The sequence below is a fragment of the Sus scrofa genome, chromosome 4, assembly GCF_000003025.6.
Source record: "Sus scrofa isolate TJ Tabasco breed Duroc chromosome 4, Sscrofa11.1, whole genome shotgun sequence".
In the NCBI taxonomy this organism is placed as follows: domain Eukaryota; kingdom Metazoa; phylum Chordata; class Mammalia; order Artiodactyla; family Suidae; genus Sus; species Sus scrofa.
The window spans coordinates 17,648,345-17,674,450 of record NC_010446.5 but is presented as its reverse complement, the minus strand read 5'-3'; the positions used below and the strand labels follow the sequence as shown (position 1 = coordinate 17,674,450).

The following is a 26,106-nucleotide window of genomic DNA, read 5'->3' as shown; positions in this document are numbered from 1 at the left end:
TCTTCCTTGGAGAAGTCTCTCTGCATTATTTGAGATGCTGTGTCCAGGGCTTATGTCCTCAGTTTTGTCCATTGATTAAAACATAACTCTCACCTTTTATGTTGTGCATATTTTTCAGTTGACAGTACACAAAAATCGGTATTCTACCCCTAAGGTGTGACAGGTTTTTTGGCCTTTTCTAAAAGAAATGAAAAAAGTTAAAATATTGAACATTTAAGTACTTTTATCAAAGAAATAGACTGCTCATTTTGAAAAGGTAGAGAGTGAAAAAAAATTTTATTCTTTCTATAATGAGCAACACCAGTCAATCAAGCATCACATTCTGGGTAACATATTTAAGTGTAATTTTGTCATAACGCATTTTAGTTTTTTAAAAGGAAGAAGAGGTATATTTTGTCAGAGAAGAAAAATATAAACAATGCAATACTTTAACAATTGGTGTACAATATCTGGAAACAATTCAATTATATAAAACTTCTGCAGAGGCCATGGCCTGTGAAATTTCCTTTGGCATTTCATTTGGTAGAGTTAAATAACAGCAACAACAAAAACTTTCTTAAATAAAAAGTAGCCATTAATACAGTCCATAATTTAGGTTGTATATGTTGAAAGAACTTTTCCTTGAGCTTCCAAAGTCCTTTTCTTCCATGCTAACCCACCTAAAGCCTGACTAGTGAGGTATATAGGGCAAAACACTGTTAGCAGATGTGCAGTAAGGAAAAAGTGCAAAAACAACGAAATCTTCCCATTGTTCTAGAAATAACACTTAAATCTGAATGTCTTCTTGAGGAGGTTTATTTTGGCAGAATCAAAATAACTCAAAGAAATATCTTTGTTCAAGTCCCAGCAGCCATGCTATGCCTTCTTTTTTGCCTTCATTTGATGCCACAATTCTGTCTATGCAGTCAGTGCAGCTCCTAGGAGAAGGTTTTGTGTATGGCTGCAAACCTCGGTGTAGATTATACATCAAGCATCATGTCGTACTGTTGTTTCTTCTTTCGCCTACCACATTTATTGATAAAAAGCACATACAGCATGAAAAACACAATCCAATAGCATACATAGACAGCTACTCCAATACTTATAACTTTCATTTTGTGTTCTGAGAATGGCTTTTTTGATTCCTCATAAATGGTGAAAATTAAACCACCCAGGAGGATTGTAAGCCAAATCGACACTGGAATGAGTCCCATGAAATTAGCAACAATGGTTTTCCTTCCAGATGTGCCCCAGCCAGCTCTGTTTATTGTTGCAATGGCAAATATCTTGGCAGGAAGTAAACTTGACATGTACAACACGGAGTAGAAGGACATGAAGATCATGACAATGTTTCCTCTAAGGCAGCTGGCAAAGGATGATTTTATGAGAGCTACTAACTTGATGGTTAACAATAAGAGGAGGATGTTCCAAATGTTACCCTTGTAGCAGAATTGGATTACTGTGACAATGAGAAAGAAGGGGAAGAACCCGGTGATAACTGCCTCATAGGTCATCCACAGGTGATGCTTATGAAACCACATCGCATTGTACAGCCACTCTCGGAAGTAGGACTTGCTCCAGCGGGTCTGCTGGTTTAACCACCTGAGATAATCCTTAGGCGTCTCAGTAAGGCACTTGGACCGAGCTGTGTATTTTGTTGCATAGCCCAGACTCAGCACTCGGTTCGTTAGATGCCTGTCATCTCCAAAACTACATTGTTTGCCCAGAAATTTCTGATGGTACCATTCTTCCACAAATTCTTGCAGTAAGGAGTTTCTGTACATCCCCAGAGGTCCACTAATGCACTGGACACATCCAAAATAAGACTGGCAGGCCCTTTCTATGTTAAAAGCCATCCAGTATCTCACACTGCTGAGGAAGGAGATCCAGGAATCATACTTGTTTAAAATCTGCAGGAAGAAAAAAATAAGTAAATGAAGGTCAACCTCAGCTAAAAATGCCACCCAAATCGGCTCCATTGTGAGGTTACTGCCTGGAATGATGTTTCTTTAGCCTTCAATGTTGGCTTTTTTCCTCTTTTGGACATGGTTACATTTTATCTCTCTTATTATGTATTATGGGATTAATTTGATAAGGGGAGTGCTATGTTGAGACTTGTTGATAATGAATATTTTTTCTACTGCATTACTCTCTGTACTCTTTTTGCTATGATTTTTGTCCCTGTGCTTCTGTTATAATATTGAGATTTTTAGGCTTAATTTTCAGCCCCTAAATTCTTTTCCCACCCTATCTTACCATCCAATATTTGAAAAAAATTAAGTCCTATTCTCTCCTGCTCTGGTTAATTTCCAACTCATGAAATTCTAATTTTCCATCTCCTTCCTCCCTTTTTTGCAGTGCCAGCGATAAAAGGGTTTCCTCTGACCTCTACTGAAAACTTAAATCCTGAAATAAGGATTGAGTAAGGGGGTGAAATTTCATAATTCTCTCCTCTGTCTCAATTTTGTTCAGAGGAGAAATTTTTCATGCTTCCTTTTTCTCACCAGGGTATTTTGTGTGTGTGTGTGTGTGTGTGTGTGTGTGCATCTAGTGCATTTTCTTTGCCTTCACTTTCACCGTGAATATAAATGAGGGTTATCCAGAAATACAATACCTAAATTTAAAGTCAAAATTCCATGTGCCTCTCATGTTTTTCTAAAATCTAATCGCACTTTTGCAAAAGACTTGCTTAATCTTCATATATTTTCACATATTTGTTTTCCCATCCCACAAATTTCAAATCACCTTTGTTAGTACTTTTTTCATTGTTTCCCCACTGATAACAAATAATGGGAAGTAAATAATTGGAAAACTCACTTTCTTTGCCTTTCTCACCAGTGTAAATGGGTTGCCATTTCTCTTTCCTTCCTTTGTTTTCCAATTTAAATTTTCAGTCAACCCCAGATTTGAAATACATAGGTATGCAGTGCAGAATCCACTCCCTGCCATACTTCCATTTTTTAACCCTTTACTCGTCGAATTCTATTATTAATTTATCAGAACATTAAATTATGGCTCAAGAAGTTATGGCAGAAATCATACACATTTACATTATATTTTATATAACTTATCAGCTACTACATGCATATGTTATAACCCAGGATTAAGTAAAGAAATCTTCAATGATTTCAATTTAGACAGGAGAAGAGAAAAGTAAAGTGTGTCCAAGGCATATTCTAATATGTCTCCATCCCCCAAAACAAAACCTGGCACAGAATTGGGTGCTCAGTAGTAAATATTTGTTCAAGGAGTCAGTGAGTAAAAGTGACTCTTGCAAAAGGGGAAGCCATATGCACCTTGACGTCTCCTCCGACACCTCCAACCATGGGGTCTTCTTCTAAAACTTTCACCATCTCCACTGTTGAGGCAGGGTCAAGCACAGTGTCTGAATCACAACCTGCACAAAAGAAAGTACGAAGTGAATTAAAGTAGTCTATGATTGTGCTCCATATAGTCAAAATTGGACGTATATAGTATGCCTTTATCATCACAAGGTCTTAATAAGCAAGTATCACGGGGATAAAAGACTTTGTTATATAATGGTCAATGCAGAAACCTTGTTTTTCAGCAAGCTTGATATTTCAGTTAATGACGCTGCTGGATAGAACAGCTGAAGTATGTCTTGGAAAGTGACCAGCTTTTCCTTGTTTGCCATACCTGCTCCCAGTTTTGGCAATGAACGTCTCATATCTTAGGTAACATCCTGGTTTCCAGAACTTGGAAAATAGTTTGGGTTGGTCCCTCAAGATGTCTTTTTTAAAAAGTCATTTTTAAAAAGTCAAGCTTTTAGGAAACTTTCTTTCAGGCCTGAACAATGATTGGAAACTTCTATGATAGTATTGAAAGGGAGGCATGTTTAACAGAGCTTTTTCCCTCTGAATAAAAGACAGGAAGTCAATTCCTTAAAACTTGATTGTATAATTCTAAAGCAAGATATCCATGTGACATTGGCTTAGCTGATGACACTCCGTCAGAAGGGAAATTTGCATGACCTTCAGATCACGTTTTAGTCTAGAATACTAAGTATTCATGTAGCCCTTTGTACAGAAAAGCAGATATAATTAGCTTAAGCAGTTATAGAAATTTCAGTTGTTCTTAAAATTGAAATCTCCTTAGAAGGGACAATACCAGATCTTCCTCACTGTTCAGACAGCAGCCAAACTTCAAGAACTTAAACCTTGGGTCCATGTCTCCCCATAAAGAAGGGCTCCTTCAGACCCTAGGAACTTCACACTAGCTTGAAACCTCAGAATCAAGTTGATGAGGAAGAGAAGTATTGAGATGACATCAATTTAATCTCCCACTCAAGTTGCCAGATTAAAACTTTATAGTTTAACTACATGTGAAACCCTCTCTCTTTCTCTTTCTTTCCTTTCAATGCCCTGGCATTGGCTTGGAAAGAAAATGCCATCATGCTTATCTCCCAGGCCATTGATAAGAGGGGTAACCTTTCAGACTTTAGATTTGTCATCGAGACCTCTGATCTGTCCATGATGCTAGATTTCATTAGCAGTGCCATCTTAGCGGGAGTGGTTGATGCCCCAGTAGTGTTTATCTTTTGTCTTTGTCTGTTATGGTTATCATTGTTCTTGGGTTTATGAATGCCTGCATGGCAGCGGCATACTGGTAAGTACCTTTTAGGTTGTCTCTCTGTGCCCCTCAAAGTTCACAAACTGGAATGCCTCTCCTGAAATTACATCACCGAGTTAAAAAGGGCTTATCTGGAGGCATATATGATTCAGAGTTCACTTCCTTTGGCAGGTTCCTACTTTCCTGATTAGGAGCAAATATAAATGAGGCTATGATCAGGAACCTCTCCTTAACTCTTTAAAATATTGTAGAATCCACTGCTAAGGCAATAGCAGCTCAACAAAACTCCTTAGAACGCTGGCCAAAGTTGTTCTTGACACTAGAATAGCCCATGGTAGTTTTTCAGCTGAGCAAGGAGATGTCTGCTGTGGCCGACACTACCTGCTATAACTGGATTAACAACTTGTGGGGAAGTTGAAACTCAGTTATACAAGATCACTGAGCAAACCACTTGGCTTAAAAAGATGGCTTCTTCAATGGGATTCTTTCTTGGACTTATTTGATTTTGATTGGTTTGGATCTTGAGGACCATGGCTCTGAAGAGCACTTCAAACTTTGGGAATTATCCTGTTTATAACAGTCATAGTAACCTCACTGGTGTGTTGTATTCTCTCAAAAACCTGAAGTGCATGTTCACAGTCACTAACTGTGAAGCCAATCTCCTAAAGAACATTCCCTAAATTTTTAAAGAACAATTCCTTAAATTTTATTTTGGTTTTTTTTTTTTTTGCTTTTTAAGGCTGCACTCGCAGATTATGGAGGTTCCCAGGCTAGGGGTCCAATTGGAGCTACAGCTGCTGGCCTACACCACAGCCACAGCCAGGCCAGATCCGGGCCACAACTGTGACCTACACCACAGCTCAGGGCAACGTCAGACCCTTAATCCACTGATCAAGGCCAGGGATCGAACCTGTGAACCTGCATCCTCGTGGATACTAGTCGGGCTCTTTAACCATTGAGCCATGACGGAAACTCCCAGTCCCTTAAATTTTGATCATACGTCTCAGTTAAGCTGAGGGTCTGGTCTAAATGTGGAAATTATCAGAGTCCCCTGGTGGCTCAGTGAGTTAAGGATACAGCATTGTGACTGCTATGGCTCACGTCACTTCTGTAGCATGGGTTTGATCCCTGGCCTGGGAATTTCCACATGACGCAGGTGCGACCCAATAAAATAAAAAAATTTAAAAAAAAGTGGAAATTGTTTAAAAAGAGAAACAGGCTCCAAATGGAGTCAATTGTGCTTAGCTCCATGTCAGCAAAACCAAGACAAAATATTGAACCTAATTGTAATTTCAGCTTCTCCAAGGAATGTGACTTTTAACCAGTAAATCTGGAATTACCTGGTCAGTACTAGGGAGGTAATCTGCCTGATAGACCCCCCCTTCCCCCCCCCCCCGGCTTCTCCCAAAGGAAGATGACCTTGCCTGAAATAATCCACTTTTTGCTAGAGACTTCCTTTTTCCACTCCCTTCTGCCTAAAAAACTTTCCATCATGTACGCCTTCTCAGAGCTCCTGTCTGCTGAGATGGGATGCTCTCATGAATCATTATGTAAATCTGATTAGATTTTCAAATATACTCAGTTGAATTTTGTGTGTGTGTATTTTTTAAATTGTGTTTTTTAATATTATTCTTTTCTGAGAATGTAGCAAGGCTGTAGTAGATTTAAATTGATCAGCGTTAACATGTAAGGAACCAGTTTCACATCTTCCTTCAAATAATAAATGACATGATTGGCAGTGATGGGGGTGTTATCTATATTTCCCATTATTTTTCCAACAACTCTGACAGTCCTGGATGGATTCGATCAAGATTAGTCTAATTGTTTATATCAAAATAAATTATTTCTACAGCTCTCTATGTTATAAAAATAGTAAGGATTTGATGTACTAGTTTTGAAAAAAAAACTAATTTATTTCAAGAAAATAATTTGTGGAAGCATAAAATCACAGTTGTAGGGGAATTTATACATATATAGCAAGATCACCTCCATTATGTAAAAGTAGCTAAGGAATCCCAACATTTAAAAATGCATCTACATATCTACGTTGGGAGTTCCCATTGTGGCTCAGTGGGTTACAAACCCAACTGGTATCCATGAAGATGCGGGTTCAATTCCTGGCCTCGCTCAGTGGGTTAAGGATCCGGCGTTGTGGTGAGCTGTGGTGTAGGTAGCAAAGGCAGCTCAGATTCCACGTTGCTGTGGCTGTGCCCTAGCCTGGGAACTTCTATATGTCTCAAGTGAGGCCCTGAAAAGCGAAAAAAAACCAAAACAGCAACAAAAAAAACATGTATCCATGTCCATTTTACTAATTGCTTTTTTTCCTGAAAAGATTGTATACTGATAAATATGTTGGTGAAAACAGCAGTTTAAATGCATTATTGCAACTTATGACTTAAGAAGGAGTATAAAGGCTAGCCAATTATAAAAAGTGAACTTATCACCTCTCTGGATTTCACTAATTATAGCAATTTTAGTGTTAACTTCTGAGTTTTTAATTTAGTTTTGCTTATTTAGAAGCAAAATAAATACATTTTCTAAGTAAAACCTGTTTATTGTCTTTGCATTCTATTTCAGTGCAGCATGATTTCACTCTTTTTAGGGGAAAAATTTAGATGAAACCAAGGTGCAAGTTTTTCATTATAGAAAATAGGATTTTATTAATACTTCAGTTTATACTCAAGTATCCCAAGCCTCAGAAACCTAAACAAATTCCCCCAGTAGCATGTTTTGCCTCTCTTGCCTTGTCGATCACTGTTTTGTGTACACGGCACAAGCCTGGCAGCCCAGTAACTAGCAGAGTAAAAAGTGAAGGCAGAAGTTCAACCCACCTTTCAACCTCTCAGCATCCTGAGAAGTTATGGCCACACCCACCTCTATTGACTCAAGCTGGAAAAGGGAAAACCAGCAAGCTAAAATAAGACTAAAAACAACAGGAAGGGGGCAATCTAGAATTAATGTTCAAGTAACTCCGCCTGCTAGCCAGCAGAAGCAGGCCAAGGGAACAGCCTCTTTGAAAGGACTAAACTCGAACCAAACTTCTCCATATGTAAATTGGTGCCACCCCTCCCAGTTTCCAACAGCAAAGTGCCAGAACTTCTCTGAGAGAGATTGTTCACATGGAGAGTTTAACTGTCAGAAGAGAAAGCTCTCAGGAACCTCCTGGGAGGGGTTGGTTGTAGTGGGATTCATGCGTTTTCAAGAAGTTCAGTTTCTGGATGTTATTTGGTGATAGAATGCCAACTAGAAAGTCGCCCTCTATGACAGTCTGTGAAAGCACATATGTTCATGGACAGAACGGTATTGATTTATGAGTGTGTTAAAAAGTGTAACTTTAGCCCTTCTGAAAATCATCCTGGTAAAACAGGATTTCTAGTTCTCTCCTCCCCAATTAATGACAAGTGTGTAATTTCAAGATCGTTGTCTATTTAGTCCTGAACTAGAAGCTGTGGGAGACATAGACCAGTTCACAAAGAGCTAACTTTACACTGGGGGAAAAAAACAAAAAACAAAACAAAACAGGGCATTATCTGTGCACAGGAAACAATTAGAGAACAAGTCAAAACATCTTGCTGGCCACACTGAATTTATCACTCTAATTTGTTTAAACTACATGATCGGTGATCATAGGACTTCTCACTAGGAGATATGGAAATGAAGCAAAGTTGTCAAATTTTGATTAAAATGAATGCAAAATGTAAAGACAAAAAGATGTTCATGGGAGGAACCAGCCTGCTCAGTCTTAACCACAGAATCATCAACTAAAGTGCAAATGACCATGGCTCTTCCTCCTTCCCTATTCTAGGCAAGATTTAATGCTCACCTCTTTCTCCCTATGTAAAACAGGAGTTAGCAAACTAAGGTCTACAAGCCAATTTCAACCTGCTACCTGTTTTGATATGGCCTATATGCTAATTTTATTTTCATTTTTTAAAGTTTTATTGAAGTATAGTTGATTTATGATGTTTAAATGTAATTTAATTTTAATTAAAATTTAAATTTATTAACGTAATTTTTAAACAATTGAAAAATCAAAAAGAATATTTTGGGAGTTCCTGTTGTGGTGCAGCAGAAATGAATCCAAGTAGTGTCCATGAGGATGCGGGTTTGATCCTTGCCTTCGCTCAGTGGGTTGGGGATCTGGCGTTGCCCTGAGCTGTGGTGTAGGTCGCATACACTGCTTGGACCCTGCATTGCTGTGGCTGTGGTAAAGGCAGGCAGCTGGAGCTCCAATTCAACCCCTAGACTGGGAATTTCTATACGCCATGGGCGCGGGCCTAAAAAGCAAGTATATGTGTGTGTGTGTGTGTGTGTGTGTGTGTGTGTGTGTGTGACACACATGGAAATTATATAAAATTCAAATTTCAGTGTCCATAAATAAAGCTTTATTGGAGCCCAGTCATGCACATTCATTTTCATATTATCTAAGGAAGTTTTCATTCTAAAATAGCAAAGTTGAATAGCTACCGCAAAGGCTGTATGGCCTGTAAAGACTGCATTTACTATCAGGCATTTTACAAGCAAAGTGTACCAACCCTGGGCCTAAAATAACTGGTTTCAGGGGGGTTCACTTTCATAAAATTAACAAAAAAAAAAAAATATTGAGATAAAATATGTTCTTAAGTCCCAATTTAATTCTAGTGGAGTTTTCTAAGGTTGCCTCCCTGTTCTTAGACTAGGCCAAGATTTGCCTATTATAAAAACAAATCAAGAAGCCTCAATTAAGTTCTGTACCTTCCTACTTTGTCTCATATGGCCTTGAACAAACCATTTACCATCATTATGATACCAGAGTAAGATACTGCATATAAAGATACTTCATAAAATATAGAAGGCCAAAGGGAAGCATGTCATTAGTACAGGGTAATGATCTTTCATTTTTTCATGCTTGCTAAGTAAACCCACACCTAGAAGATCACGACAATCATTACCACACATACGTGACTCAGTAATCACTAAAAGAAGGAATTGATTATATGTCTTATCCCAATGAACATATTTAAACGTATTGGGAACTTCCTGTGGCAGTTAAATTTAGACTGCTATTAATCTATAACATAAGCTGTTAGACTGTAAATCCATTCCAATTTAAATCACTGATCTTAATTTACCTCACAACAATGTAAATAAAAATCTCCTGTAGCAATATTGTTACCTGTTCTACCAAATGTTTTTCAGTTTCTAAGCTCAAGTCCAAAGTGCCAAGTAGCTATGTTTATGTTTTGGGGTGTTTTTTTATATATACCTGTTTCCTTTCAGACTGACTGGTAGATTTTTCCACCTCTGCCTGCCCCACACCATTTCAAAAGGCATTGGGAGCTACCCAGCAAGAGGAAACCTTAATTATTCTGGCTACCTTCAGTGAGGAAATAGGTGGAAACTAAACCAAGACCCCTTCTGCCTTCATCCTTTCCCTGCTCGTAAGGCTCAAACCTTCCTTGACCTTGATCCTTCATCTTAACTTGGACGCAGTGAGACTCTTTCTTTCTACTACGTTTGCGGTTACTTTTGATTATGACCCCAGTACCTAGTTTCCCTGCCACAACTTAACCATACAATAAAAGGAAAGTCCTCCTTACACCTCCTTCCCCTGGAACATTTCTATAGTGAGAAGGGATCAGTCAGAACAAAAACATTCACAAATATTTATATACCAGCAAACACAAGTATGGGGCCAGCCCCCTAACTCCTAACAGTACCAGACCCAGAGCAAATATACTACTGAAAGGAAAGGAAAGCCCTATGCAAAGCCTTGGAATCAGACAGATCTGAGTCCCAATCCATTTACCATTTATATACACTTGGACTAGCTTCTTAACCTTAGACTTCTTACCACAGCTTTCTAAGTCTCTATCTCCCAGGTGAAAAATATGGATAAAATCATGATCAGAATTAATTAGACAATGTATGTATAACATTTATAAGGGCTAGCTCATAGGAGATGCCCAATAAAAGGAAGCTATATATACTAAAGTAATAAATCAAAACCAGAAGAGTAATTTAAGGATACTAATCCAACGAGGAAAAGAGTTCTTCTTTTATTACTAGAAATAAACTATGACTCACTCAGAGAGCAAAAACTATCTCCAGGTCCAATGCCCAACAAAGGTGATAGTGTTCTTGGAAAACCAATTAATGGATCCTTAGTAGAAAACTAAGGAAAAGATATAGATTAGAGAGAATTTTATAGTTGATTGTGATTCACTTATGGCCTGAGCTATATCCTTGGGCTACAATGTGTGAAATTTCCTATAGCAAAGGTAGACCCATGGAAACTTCCAAAACTGTTTGTTGCTTCTTGAGTCAGCATCTCTTTGTTGATTTGGAACCTGCTGAATGCACTGCTACTTAAAACAGGAATGGAATCTTGGTTTTGGAAGTACGTAAATGTGTATGATACAAATTTTATGTTAACTGTTGACCCAAAGAACTGCTTTGTTTGGTTAAAAAGAAAACATATAACTGGTAATTTGTGTAGGGACACATGCATGCAGGAGATGGGGGAGACCAAGGAATAGGATAAAAAAATAACTTTCACAAAAATGGAATATTGTACACACTTTTAAATTTCTCATATAACCAAAAGGTCAAAGTTCATAATGTATGGTCACTGATTATATTAAACAAACTTCTAGGACTTTATCAATATTACATGATTTTTTTCATTTAAAGAATCTTTTTCTATTCATTTGAATTCTGGAAAAATGGAATTTATGTGTAAGCATACAACTAAATTTACCAGCATCAGATTAAGTGGAAAATAGGAAATGGCAAATGATGGGAGTGGCAAATACAAAATCATAAAGCCTAAGAGTTTTAGCACTAAAAAGACTCATTTGAAATTAATGAGTAAAATCATTCCAGAAAAAAAAAAAAAATGTCCTCGAAGAAGAAAAAGATAATCTTTCATTTGGGATAGAGATGGGGGATGGGGAGGATGCTTCTCTTTTACGGTATTTGGTTTATGGTAGAAGATCTCAAATCTAGCCAATGGGAAACCTCTACTTCTGCACACCTAAGCAATTTGCCATTTTTTATTACTATTCTTGAAAGGGATTAGGAAGACATAGGCCTTCTTTGGTAGAATGAATTACTCAAATTGTTATAAAATAATTCTTGCCTTTGGTCAGCCTAGGATCTCTCCAAAACACTAAAGTTTAAAAAGGAGTCATTTGGTTATTCTCCTTTCATTTTTAGGAAAGCTTATACATGTGTGAAGTTTATAGAAGGTGTAAAGCAAAGGTGACAAGCCAGCTGGAAAAGTGAGAAACCAAATGTTGTCACCTCTAGGTCTTAAGCCACAAAACACCCTTATTCCAAATGGTAGAGATTCTCATTCTAAAAAGGGAAATCGAGAAGTCCCATAATGGTGGCCTTTAAACACCAATCTAAACAACAGAGTTGATTCTAAGTGCAGATTCCCTCACCCCTAGTCTAATGTACTCTTGATCTTATCCTTTAAAATGAAGGATACAAAGAAACAAAGAACATTCTCAACATCAGCCGTCAGACTACTTCAGTTACGTAAGCTTTCTATATAGAACGAGAGCCAATCAAGTGTTATATATCATCAATTCCTACTATTCACAGTAGCTATGTTCTACAAAGTTTCCATGACAATGAATTAGCAAATACAAAAAAATCACCTCCAACAGAAATACAGGGTTAGGAGTTCCCTTGTGGTGCAGGTTAAGGATCTGGCATTATCACTGCAGTGGCTCAGGTTGCCACTGTGGCAATTGTTTGATGCTTGGCCAGGGGACTTTCACATGCCACAGGGTCCACCAAAAAAAGAAAAAAAAAAAAGAAAGAAAGAAGGAAAGAAAAAGAAAGAAAGAAAGAAAGAAAGAAAGAAAGAAAGAAAGAAAGAAAGAAAGAAAAAGAAAACAGGGTTAACTACCTCAAAGCCTCTAGTAACAATATTTTTAGTCTACTGATCAATTTCTAACCTTATTTTATTTGTGTTTCTGTTTTAAAACACCTAATTTTGATCCCTTAACATTGAGCTCCTATACAACAGTGCTATAACTCATGCCTGAACAAAGTTCATTTTATAAAACTATTTTCCCCACAAGGCAATCATAGCCTTTTAGCATTAGAAACACTAGGCAGCAATACAGCCTCACACTTAGGGACCATTTTAAACAGCTACATCAGCAACGAAAACCACGAAAATGTGGAAATGCCATTACATAGACTAAAGAAGTTATTTGTTACTTGTTTTCTGTATAAAAGCTAAGTCAAGAAGGCAAAGCATAACCTTTTTTAACTTTAGTGGGGAACATGCCCATCAGGCAACTCCAATCTTTTGCTTCTCTGCACATGGCTACAAATAATCACAAAATCACTGCAACTATTGGTTTTGGTAGCACTTACAACATAGGGAGTAGGCTAATTTACATACAGCATTCATGAATAATGAGGCTCAACTCTACTGTTATGAATGATTGATTTACTCTTACTTTTTTCCTGCTCAAAGATTCTTGGATACCTAGGATAGTACCAGATTAAATTAATAATAAAATTGACTCATTATATATTTTCCTTTTAGAAAATGTTCAAGCGAAGTTCCCATCATGGCTCAGTGATTAGCAAACCCAGCTAGTATCCATGAGGACTCAGGTTCAATCCTGGCACTGCTCAGGGGGTTAAGGATCCAGGGGTGCTGTGAGCTGTGGTGTAGGTTGCAGACCTGGCTTGGTTCCCACATTGCTGTACCTGTGGTGTAAGCGGGCAGCTACAGCTCCAATTCAACCGCTAGCCTGGGAACCTCCATATGCTGCGGGTGCGGCTCTAAAAAAGACACACACAAAAATGTTTGTAGTTATTGTATATTTTCTATCTGGAAAATCCCTAACACTCATACCATGGGGTAATTGTTTTTTCCTTTGTCACACAGGCTGGTGGCCATTTATGTTGTAAAATGCAGTGATGTTCACGTGTAGTGATAAGGAATATTAAAGCAGTTGAATAATCTAGATATCACAGAATACTTAAAAGGTCTTCTGATTTCGAAAAGGAGAAAAAAGGATGCAAAAAAGCAAATATGAGTTCAATGTTTTAAAAAAATAAGGGGACAGAAGAAAGATACATGTTGGAAAGTATTAAATTTGATGATATATGTGTAAGTGTTTGCTGCAGATAATTGTAATTTTGCTCACTGTGCTTTTCTACAATTTTAAAAACACACTGCCATAACATAAATAAAAAAGCTAACATAAATACCATTTTGCAAAGGTGAGAAAGACTTTTGCGCCATATTCAGACTAGTCAGAACCTGTCCTTCTGTGAGAAAAAAAAAAAAAAAAGTTTCTCCAGAAAATACTTTGATTCAAAATTAAGATTATCTTCCTCATTCTTCTCTTTATTTTTTATTCCCTATACCTTTGTTTTCTCATTTTGTCATATTTCTTCTGCTGCTTTTCCATCTTCTCTGTCTCTAGCATCACAGATGAATCTGCTACCACGCTGGATTTATCCTGGACTAAATTGTCCCTCTGTATTTCATGCCAGCATTAGTTATTTGAGTGGCTGTAAGACTGAGAAGTGGATAGAGAAGACTAGAGATGAAAACTGAGAGAGATAGAGGTGCTAACTGATAAAGATTGATCTGGAACATACCAGAGGACACCAATCTGGAGAACCCAGGAGAACAGATGGAAGAAAAGTTAACTTCGATATAGGAAGTAAGTCAACATCTTTGAAATTATCAGAAGGAGAGACGAAGGATATGGACAGCCTTCAGAATGAGTACTTTCTTTTTTTTGTCTTTTTGCCATTTCTTGGGCCACTCCCACGGCATATGGAGGTTCCAAGGCTAGGGGGTGAATCAGAGCTGTAGGCGCCAGCCTACATCAGAGCTACAGCAACTCGGGATCCAAGCTGCATCTGCAACCTACACCAGAGCTCACGGCAATGCCGGATCCTTAACCCGCTGAGCAAAGCCAGGGATCGAACCCACAATCTCGTGGTTCTTAGTCGGATTAGTCAACCACTGAGCTACGACGGGAACTCCAGAATGAGTACTTTTGATATTATCTTTCATAGGCAGCAAGATCATCTGTTGGTAGTTAAGCAGGGAGGGGTCTGGATAAGGCCCGGGGAGGGTGGTGAAGATATGAAATAAGAGACATGAGAAAAATAAGCAAGACATCTATTCAAGATCAAGTGAAGAGAGTGCTGGCCAGTGCCTAGGACCCATCTATAATGGGAAATCAATCATTTTGGCCCTACTGAACAGTTAAGCAGTGTTCTCCAGCCAGGTTAGCAAGAATGAGCAGACGGTCGGTTTCTTCCCCTTTGCCCCCATTCTGTTGTGTATTAGCACCTGAGCTTTGTTTCCTTCCACCCCTAACTTACCTGAACTCTATGGTGAATCACTTGTAATGCTCAGGAGCCAATATCCTCAACCCCCTCACCCTCTGTCTTTCTGTAGCTTCTGCTCTGCAACTCTTGGACCCTGTGTCAGTCAGAATGGATGATGAAGAGTGTATTCATTTGAATTTTAGAAATTTGCATTGCTGTAGGGTCTGAATGGTTAAATATCAGGGGATTTGATAAGGGATGGGGAGGTGGAAAGTACTGGTTTCCAAATGCCAAAAGTTGTTGTTGTTGTCTTTTGTTTGTTTGTTTTTTAGCCTTATTTGGATGGTTAGAGTAGACTGAGAGTCCAAAAAGGATTCAGGGCCCAGTTAAAATTTGCCTCGAGGATCAGGCTATCTGAACTTTACCTGAAGGAAGGTAAAGTTCTCAAGCCTGGTTAGGGCTGTAGCAGAAAGCCTATTCTAACATTTCATATTTTATGCTATTTTTTTTTTCCTGGAAAGGCACAATATCAAACTACCAAGAATATAAACAAAATTCAAAACAACAGTGATGAGAGGAGATTTGGGAGGTGTAGGTTTAAAAAAAAGAAAAGAAAACCCCACACAAAGACGTCTTGATTAGAAATGAAAAACGGAGTTCCTGTTGTGGCTCAGCAGTAACAAACCTGAGTAGTATCCATGAGAATGCAGGTTCAATCCCTGGCCTCACTCTGTGGGCTAAGGATATGGCAGCTCTGATTCCACCCCTAGCCTGGGAATTTCCATATGCCACAAGCATGGTCCTAAAAAGCAAAAAGCAAAAAGCAAAAAAAAAAAAAAAAAAAAAAAAGAAAGAAAGAAAGAAAGAAAAAAAGAAATGACAAACATAACAATTATTTTAACCAGAATTAAAGGTAAGATATCAAATCAGATGTTCTCTCCTATTAGGCTTCATTCTTCAAATCCTCCGCATATTTTTCCTAGTCATCTTTCTTTAAATGTTTCATTTTATTATTTATAGTTATACTAGGTGAATATGTAAAAATGTCCCAAGTTAATTAAAACTACCTAAATTGTGACAGATCTAGAAGTTAGAAAAACTTAGGGGTAAAACCCTGTCAATTCTCTAGAAGGTAGGTTAATATGAAGATGCTGTCATTCTAAGAAATACCTTAAAACTCTTTGGAGATTAATCAAATTAACCCCGTGGTGGCAACTGACATGTACTATAGTTTTCAAGTAAGGACTAGATGATGCTATTAAAAACAAACAAACAAAAAAAAACACCATTATCAGCAAATTTTTAAATCGTTTTAACAATACCGTCGTTAATAGTTTTTGAGAGGCCTCTTTGGATACATCATTTGAAATATTGATCTCAAACCCCTTGTGAGATTAATTTCTACTATCCAGATAACTGAGGTCTAAGAGGTGGTCTTGCTCAAGGTCAACCAGCTAGAAATCCTAGTGATTAGAACCTCAGTCAATTGACATTGAAAAGAGGACCCATTCTTTTCTCATTAAAAAGAAAGACCCAGAGCTCCTCTTGTAGCTCAGTAGTTCAGAACCTGACACAGTGCCCAAGAGGATGCCGGTTTAATCCTTGGCCTCACTCAGTGTGTTAAGGATCCGGCATTGCTGCAAGCTGTGATATTAAGTTGCAGATGCGGCTCGGATCCCTCCTTGCTGTGGGCTGTGGTATAGGCTGCATCTACAGCTCCAATTCCACCTCTAGCCTAGGAACTTCCTTTCGTAGTTCAACTGGTTATGAACCCGACTAGTACCCATGAAATGTGGGTTCGATCCTTGGCCTTGCTCAGTAGGTTAAGGATCTGGAGTGGCCATGAGCTGTGGTGTATGTCACAGATGCGACTCGGATCCTGCATAGCTGTGGATGTGGCATAGGCTGGTGGCTACAGCTCCCATTCGACCCCTATCCTGGTAACTTCCATGTGCTTCTGGTATGGCCCTAAAAAGACCAAAAAAAAAAAAAAAAAAAAAAATGGAGAGAAAGAGAAGGAGAAAAAAGAGACCCACTGGGCATCACTTCGTGCCCATAAAGCCACCCCTGAAAGCCAGAGTTTCACTTTTAAGAGAAGAGAGAAGAATGTCCAGGGGATTTTGTAAGCCAGCAACATTTCTCCCTTCTCAGTATCATCATGGTCAAAATCTACTAAAGTATCTACAGAAAATTACAACTGAAAAACTCACAGGGATCCTACTAATATTCTGAAAAAGAAGGTCTCAATGAAAACTAGGGGCGGAGAAACCTTAGTGTGCGCAGGCATGGAATTAATGAGAGACATGGCCTGTTGAGTGTTCATGCGAGCAAACACCACAGATGCTTTCAAAGGTCAAGTTGCTGGGAGTGAGGTAATGCTGTTTGGGGAGTGAAATAAACATGATTTAGGTTTTGCTTTGAGAAGTTGGTTTTTTGTTTTTTGTTTTTTTCTTTTTTCCGCTCCATTTTCATTTTCCTGTATCCGTGTCTAAATTTTGAATTCTCTATCCTTTTCCATGAAAATTATCTTCACCACTCCCATTTTTCTTCGTCTCTGTAAAAGATTTCCTTGGGCCTGTAGATTTTCTTAAGATCCTTCTGCTGGGACAGACACGATTTTATTTTACTTATTTATTTATTTATTTATTTTTTGCGAGGCTGGGCTTTTTAAGAGTAAGGAAAATAATGTTGGATTTCACTTCACAGGTTTAAGGTGGCAGAGAAGGCTAAGAGAGGGGAAGAGAAGGAAGGAGAGGTCTCCTGTTCAACATAATCTTGATTTCTAACCAATAACTGCACAAGTTAGGCATTTTCAGTCTTAACCATTTTATAAGATTTTTTTCCCCTCTCAGAATGTGCTTTCAGCAGTCATGCTGTTTTCAAATGAACTGAAAGGAGTACTGTGGCAGAAGGGACAAGGATGGGCCATAGCATATGACTGGAGAGATACAAAAGGTTCTTTATTTAAATGTATGTTTGTCCTGGCAGATTTGGAAACCTACCTGTACATAATCCACACTTCGTCCCAGAGCTCTGAAGGCCGTGTACATGACTTCTCTTTTTCCACCCCATTTTTGCATGATGCAAACACTTCTGTTGGACAAGACCAGTTGGGTGACATGTCGGGAGCTTTCTCTATGTGACTCAACCGTCTCACCAGGACCTTTCTCGTGGAAGTTGTTCTTCCAGATATAAGTGGCTGAATTGTTCCTGCCCATGACTTCACTGAAGATGTCCATCATGTAAAGGTCATCTTCCGAGTTCCCATCTATGACCATGACCACTTTAATTCCAGGGTAGGTTAGCCTTTTCACAGATTGCAAACACTTTCGCAAGTAGTTTGGATCTTCTTGATAGGCCGCGATGCAAAGAGCAATAGTGTGGTTCAAGTTAATGGGGATATTTAAGTATTTTTTCATTTTTTGATGTTCCAGGAAGGCAAATATGTTTTGAATGATGATGTGTATAGCTAAGAAGAGACCATATGGTCCAAAAGAGAGATAGTAGTCATCCGTATGGACAAATTGGTAGCCAACAGTGTAAGAAACTATCATTGCCGTGAGCAGTGAGACTCCAAAAAGCGTTGTTCCAAATATTCTCAGGAAACTTAGAAGCGCCTTGCAACACATCTGTAAAACAATCAAATACCACTCTTGGTTAACCGCTCTGGTTCCATACTTGTTGTGTACATTGTATCACAGGGAGAGCACTGGACTAGAACACATTCTAACCTTGAGTTTCTCAGTTAACTGGTTTGTGTGACTTTCTGCATCTCAGTTGGCTCTTTTGCAAAACAGAGATAAGAATGCCCTTTTGGCACACCTCTGAGGACTCTTTCGAGAACCAGATGATATTGGAAAGTATCATGTGTTAAACAAATATATGGCTGCATTATTTGCAGTGTGTTAGATTATCTAAGGATGCGCTTCATGAACCTGATCATAGCTACGTGTATAACCTAAACTTCCCAGCAATCAAGACAGTTTCTTCTTGTTCCCTCACCCCAAATATTGATCAGTGAAAAGTCCACAGGTTTTGCTAAATTTCCCATGTGTAATTCCATTTCACCTCTGATGTAAATCCCTCAGCTCACACCTTTTCCATGCAGCCAGCTAAAGTTAAAGATAAGGATAGCTGGATTTGAGGACTAGCTCTTCCATCAGCTAACCAAATGACTTTGAACCAATAGCTTTATCTCTCTGGGCCTTAGCAGTAGTAGTAGTTGTTGTTGTTATTATTTAAATTTGTTAAATGAGGGGGTTTAGCTTTGATTCTTTCCAAAAGCTCTGTTGACATGAAAAATACTTTATGCCTGCATAGACATCCATCAAATCCCCTGTAATTCTGAATTGCATTTCTTTGTTCAGATGGCTATATCCCCCATCCACCATCACTAACACCAGCTGGTTAGGTTCTGGGGATCAGAAAACTTACTGGAACACTTACTGGAAGAATAAGCACACTATAAACATTGGTAGAAATAAATCATGAATAAAAGAAGCGGTAGCTTAATTTCAACAGGTGAGTCATCCATCTTCTTAAAGACTTATTAGCACATTAGACCTAAAACAATTTCAGTTCTTAATAATAGCCAGTTTTGTGCTCCTCTCTGCAGATTGTGTTTATCATGAATAAGGTTTTGAACAATTAGTGTATAGGAAGATCGTATTTTCTATATTTCCCAAAGCATCTCCAATGCTGAGCATAGAAGAGGTGCCTGGTAGTCTTTTTAGTTTTTGGTTTTTGGTTTTGGGGTTTTTTTTTTTTTTGGCTTTCTTTTTGGTTTCCTGGACTCAATTCTAGTGAGTATAGAAAGGGGTTTTCCCCCACATACCTAACAAACACATCTCACACACCAGCTAAGTGTCCCATCATTTAACTCAGTTCTGACTCTATCTTCCCAGAGATAGCATCTGATTCTGCAGGCTAAGTCTTCAGTCCTACAAGACAGCCCCCCACCCCAGCATGTCAGATGTCAGTTGCAATCCCAGGTTGTTACTTGTACTTTTGACCAACTGGCAATAAATCAGAGGTCTCAGAGTTCCCATCATGGCGCAGCGGAAACAAATCTGACTAGGAACCATGAGGTTGGGGGTTTGATCCCTAGCCTCACTCAGTGGGTTAAGGATCCAGCATTGCCGTCACCTGTGGTGTAGGCGGCAGACATGGCTTGGATCCCATGTTGCTGTGGCTGTGGTGTAGGCCTGCAGCTGCCACTCCAATTTGACCCCTAGCCTGGGAACATCCATATGCCATGGGTGAGGCCCTAAAAAGCAAAAAAAAAAAATCCAAGGTCTCCACCACCCTCTTTTGGGTACAATGAATCTGCTAGATTGGCTCACATAACCAAAAAAGAGAAAATAAAAGAAAAGCCCTTTTAGTCAGTAGACTACTGGTTTCTTATGAAATAACTAGTGGCAACCAAATTAAGAAACACATAGGGCCAAGTATGGGGAAAGGGCACAGAGCTTCCATGCCTTCTGTAAGCACACCACTTTCCCCAAATTTCCATATGTTCAGCAACCCGAAACTCTGTAAGCCTTCTCCTTGTTTAAGTTCTTCATGGAGGCTTCATTCCATAGGTATGATTGATTGCATCATTGGCCAGTGGCAATGCAACTCAATTTCAGATCCTTTCCCCTACCTAGAGGACTGGGCATGGGACTGGGTATTTTGATCTCTAATCGCATGTTGGCCCCACTGACAAACGACCTCCATCCTTAGGTGCTTTCCAAAAGTCTCATGAACATAACAAAGATATCTCCGATGTCCTCATCACTTAGAAAATTCCAAGGGTTTTAGGAACTCTGTACCAGAAATGGGACAAAGACCAAATATATATTCCCTGTTATAAATTATAGTATTCCATTACTCCCCACTGAAGCTTACTTTCCTCCTCTTCTAAGAATGAACTCTAATGAGGGGTATTATTAGCATAAATGCAGGGTCTCCATCTTCAATCATTCCTACCAACTTCAGAGTTTTATCGTAATTACATGTAGTTAACACTCAGTTTTTTCCTTTAATTCAACTAGGTATTGATAGCTAAGTAAAGTTATTTTCAATGATAACTTAGGCTAAGTAATTATCTGCAAAATCTCTTGCTAGTTTTTCTTTTTTCACATTTCCTAATTATAGTTGATTTACATTGTTCTGCCAATTTCTGCTGTATAGTGAGGTCACCCAGTCATACACACACACACACACACACACACACACACACACTCTTTTTCTCATATTATCTTTCATCATGTCCTATGACAAGTGATTGTGTATAGTTCCCTGTGTTATAGAGCAGGACCTCATTGCTTATCCATTCTAAATATAATAATTTGCATCTATTAACCCCAAACTCCCCAGTCCATTCCACTCCCTCTCTGTCCCCTTTGGCAACCACACGTCTGACGTCCATGTCTGTGAGCCTGTTTCTGTTCTGTAGATAGGTTCATTTGTGCCATATTTTAGATTCCACATGTAAGTGATGTCATATGGTGCCTGTCTTTCTTTTTCTGACTTACTTCACTTAGTATGAAAATCTCTAGTTCCATCCATGTTGCTGCAAACAGCATTATTTTGTTCTTTTTTATGGCTGAGTAGTATTCCATGGTGTATATGTGCCACATCTTCCTAATCCATTCATATGTCAATGGATATTTAGGTTATTTCCATGTCTTGGCTATTGTGAATAGTGCTGAAATGAACATAGTAGGGGTGCATGTATCTTTTTGAATGAAAGTTTTGTCTGGATATATGCCTAGAAATGGGATTGCTGGATCACATGACAGTTCTGTATTTAGTTTTCTGAGCTACCTCCTTACTGTTTTCCATCGTGATTATACCAATTTACATTCCCACAAACCGTGTAGGAGATTCCCTTTTCTCCACACCCTTTGCTGGATATTCTTTATATTTCCTTATTCCACATTAAGACTTCACATTGAATGTCCATGTAGCACCTACTGTTGTCTTGGTTCTTACTAGTTATGTGGCCATCATGTCTATTAAAAAGAAATTACACACCTCAAATTGAAACACCTGTGCTAAGCCTAATGTCAGCAAATTGAGACCTAATGACTAATCTAACTTCAGCCTCTCCTAAGGAACATGACTAGTCATTCTGGAGTTATTTGGTCAGCACTAATGAAGTAAGGTGTAATAGACCTCAGCCTTACAATGAACGAAGGTGACCCTTGCCTTAAACAATCATTCTCTGCTACAAACATTCTTTTTCCAACTTCTTCTGCCCATAAGAACCTTCGATTTTGTACAACTATGGGAGCTCTTTTCTGTTTGTTAGGTGGGATGCTATCTGATTAATGAATCATTGAATAAAGCCAATTACATCTTCAAATTTACTCAGTTTTCTTTTTTCAACACACTGCTCAGATCCAAGAGGCATCATTCACCTTGTATTCCCTATAATCATTCTAGTGGAGACAAAATTTTCCCTTCTTCTTTTCTGGGTTTTTGGTTGGGTAAACAATTAAAATGATGTAAGACAGATTACCAGTTAAATTAAAAACAAATTTAATTATGTACTTATAGGAGTCCTCCGAAGATATGAAGACTCCAAAGGCAGCCAGGTAATTGAGGCTTATATAAGATACCAAGGTAACTAAGAGGTAGGTCATTGAGTCTACAAAGGGGAGGAAGGACATTTACAAGAATATAGGAGATGTTTGGATCTTGGGTCCTAGAAAATCTATATCACAAAAGCACAGAGAAAGTGCCAAGTTTTATCCAAGGAGTTTTAGGGTATATTTGTTTATTATCAGAGGGCTAGAATAATTATATTTTGAAATTTTCCATCTTTTTCTTAAGTTCAGGACAATTGTACTTTCAATGTCTTGATTTTTTTTTTCTTACAATATCTGCAAACGTCTGCAGGAAAATAGGAAACAATCTGAGCAGACTTTTGAGTTGCTCCCAGAGTTATGCTTTTCTTTCTCTAAAGCTGCTAATAAGACTTGTTCATTTTAACTCATTTTTCCTCCTGCATTTCTACAAACTATCTTCAAAGAACTGGGTAGCTTCTTCCATTATGATGTTTAGAGGTTGACCAGACCACCCAGCCACACTATTTTGAATTTGACTTTTTGTATCAGGGAGAAATTTTCCTACTAGCATAGAAATTAAAAGGTTTATGTTTTGGAACTTCAGGGTTTATTGAAGTATGCCTTTGAAAAATCTATATAAAGTGTTCTGCAAAGGCCTTCCAATGCTCTCCTTTGTGAGTGCACGGTTTAACTTTAGACCAATTTACTTAGGGGCAAAAGCCTCATCTGTCAGCCCTTGAATATCAGCTTCCGGATGGGTCATTTTCTGGTCATTTGTGGGAGGATCTGGGAGATGTTTTCGTCTTCTGTTTCCCCAGTGAGGTTTGCTTTGTTTTGTTTTGTTGTTTTTGTTTTGTTTTCAGCAGGGGACCTAGCTTGTCTGATTCCTATAATGATGCGTGGGAAAAACATCCCATAACAGTCCAGTGAGGTGCCTGGGAGTAGATTATAAATGGCCACTAGTCTTTTTAATTCCTGCCTAAAGTTGGTAGAATTTTCTGAAAGTGGAGGTATAGGGGCTTTATAATTTAGATTTGCTGCTGCCCAGGGGACATGAATTACTTGCAGTGGGGGGTTCAGGATACATTTGCAAATGATATTACATGAGGAAGCCTGAAATTAGCAAAGCCTGATGGTAGAGACCTGGAAAGTAAGAGCAGTTGTAAGGAAGAGCTAAATGAGCCCTGTCACCCATCTAGGGTGATTCTGATACATTTACTTTCTGAATGTTTTTGTATTTATTTGCTTGAGTGACCTGTGTACCCTGGGCCTGGAGATTGGGCCAGAGGGCTCTCTAAATCTTTTAAAGAAAGGGAAATCCAAACAGGCAGCTGGATATGTAAGGGATTTTCTGGGGAGGCTGCCAAAGTTTTGGGATCTAAGGAAATTTGATGGGGCTGGATTTTGAGGGAGGTGATTTAAATCAGGGGCCCAGAAAGCCAAAGGATCTTCTGGAGTGTCAGGGACAGGGATTGGGGGAGACGGAGAATTTATGTCAGATGTGGACCTTACTTTTTGTTCTTAGCAGAATTCTTGTTCTTTTATCTGGTTAAGGGAGTCCCCAGGGTTGGCCGTTATACTCCTTTGCATCCAGTTTTCAGCATGGTTTTTCCATAAGTACAAATAAAACAATTGTTGAGGGTGAGAATTCTCTCTCTCTCTCTCTCCCTTTTCTTGTAAATATAGCCAGTTCAAAGGATTGAATTGATGAGTAGGAGCTACCAATCTCAGTAGCTATTCAAACCAATAAGTGTTTTTATGGCTTAACCATGGATGTAACAGGCATCCCAAAGGAGAATGCAAAAGATACAGAACCCACAAGATCCAGAAAGTTTATTCCCTGCATTAGTCTAAGAAAACAAAGACCGTCGTTGTCAGAGGCAATAGCAAGGCTGTAGCAGAAACAGTCTCTTCTATTTCCCGTAAGAAGGTAAGACACCTCCAGTCTCAGATCTGCTAACCTGCCACACCAGGCAGGTACTACTAGAATGGGCTTTTCTAGCGCTAACAGGACAATGAAGGTTGAGGTGGCAAAGGCCGCTGATGGACTGGGACCCCTTATGAAAACCTCCCCTGAGTGCTGACATGATCAGACAAAGATGATGCTGTTTGTGAGTTTATGTGCTAGAACCCAAGTCTATCAACCGGCCACCAAAGGCATGTCAGCCCTTATACCTTCTGGCTGATAGAGACCAGAGGAAATATTCTCACTGGTCCTAAAGCCAAGTCCTCAAGACTAAAGGGAAATCTGACCTATGGTCTCCTCTTTATGACAAATGACATAAACTAGAGACAAAAGAAAACAATGACTGTCTCTAGGAGGAAAGGGATCAATAGAAAATAAGATAAAATTGGATTGTGATGATCATTGTACAACTATAAATGTAATAAATTCATTGAGTAATAAAAAAATTAAATTTAATTTTTAAAAAAAGAAAACAAGAGGTTGGTGGGAATGTAAATTGGTGTAGCCTCTATGGAGAACAGTATGGAAGTTTCTTTAAAAAACAAACATACAATCACAATATGACCCAGTGATCCCACTGTGGGCACATATCCCAAGAAAACTCTAATTCGAAAAGGTACATGCACCCCATGTTCACAGCAGCATTACTTACAATAGCCAAGACATGGAGGCAACCTAAATGTCCATTGACAGATGAATGGATAAAGACGTGGTACATTTACAAAACAGAATAGAAGTCATCCATAAAAAAGAATGAAATAATGCCATTTGGAGCAACATGAATGGACCGAGAGATTATCACATAAGTGAAGTAAGTCGGACAAAGGTAGATATCTTATGATATCACTTATATGTCGAATCTAAAAAAAATGACACAAATGAGCTTATTTACCAAACAAAAAATAGACTCGCAGGTCTGGAAAGCAAACTTACCGTTATCAAAGAGGAAACGAGGGAAGGGATAACTTAGGAGGTTAGGATTAACACAGATGCACTACTAACAAAGAGCTACTGTACAGCACGGGGAACTCTACTCAATATTCTGTAATAACCTATATGGGAAAAGAATCTGAAAAAGAACGGAGATATATAGGCATATATGGTATATCTGAATCACTTTGTTGTGCACCTGAAACTAACACAATGTTGTAATCAACTAATACTCCAATAACTTTTTTTTAAAAAGAAAATAAGTAAGTAAAATTAGAGAGCATTTGATAAAGTATAAAAAAAAATCAGAAAGTCCTCGGGGGCGGGGGGGGGAAGAGTACTATAACCAAAAATTTGGCCTGAGTCACTATACCTAAGAAACTAATTCACAAAGATATTTTTCTTGCTAATCTAAATTTGGAAAATGAGAAAGAAACACTCGCCATTCTTATTTCGCCAGACCTTGCAGACAGAGATCTGGAAAGTGACATGATAAGAATTCTTACCTTCTCTTGATTCTTGCGAGAGGTCCCACGATCTCAGCTGTGGCAGCCCCAGAGTGAGCAGTGTCCAGCTGGTGGACACGTACATTGACTGGAGAACTGTAAGACAGGAACACTATCCTCTCCTTCCCTTCTAGGTACTTTGGCTATTTAAACGATTTAAATGTGAAGAGAGCAATTAACGGTGTAAAAATCTATCAAGTGTGTGCAGGCACCCCATAAAGATAGAAAGCTCAAAGGGCAGCCACCTATTGGAGGTTTATATAATAGTCTGAGC

At 38.6% G+C, this 26,106-nt stretch overlaps 1 protein-coding gene across 1 annotated transcript; it reads right to left on the bottom strand.

The window, feature by feature from the left end:
* Positions 247 to 26,106, bottom strand: LOC100737755 (hyaluronan synthase 2-like). The gene is made up of 4 exons (XM_021088980.1): positions 25,833 to 26,106; positions 17,875 to 18,503; positions 3,276 to 3,375; positions 247 to 1,889 (listed from the first exon to the last, which is right to left on the bottom strand). The coding sequence occupies exons 2-4, from the start codon at positions 18,501 to 18,503 to the stop codon at positions 960 to 962; spliced, it is 1,659 nt and encodes a 552-aa protein (XP_020944639.1). The 5' UTR covers positions 25,833 to 26,106; the 3' UTR covers positions 247 to 959.

Excerpts from the sequence above, each read along its gene's own strand:
- LOC100737755 (XM_021088980.1), bottom strand. The coding sequence starts at position 18,503 with ATGTGTTGCAAGGCGCTTCTAAGTTTCCTGAGAATATTTGGAACAACG. Across the intron at positions 3,376-17,874 it reads AGTGTGGATTATGTACAGGT|TTGTGATTCAGACACTGTGC; the intron begins AGGTTTCCAAAT and ends CTTTTGTGCAGG. Across the intron at positions 1,890-3,275 it reads GTGTCGGAGGAGACGTCAAG|ATTTTAAACAAGTATGATTC; the intron begins GTGCATATGGCT and ends TTCTTCCTGCAG.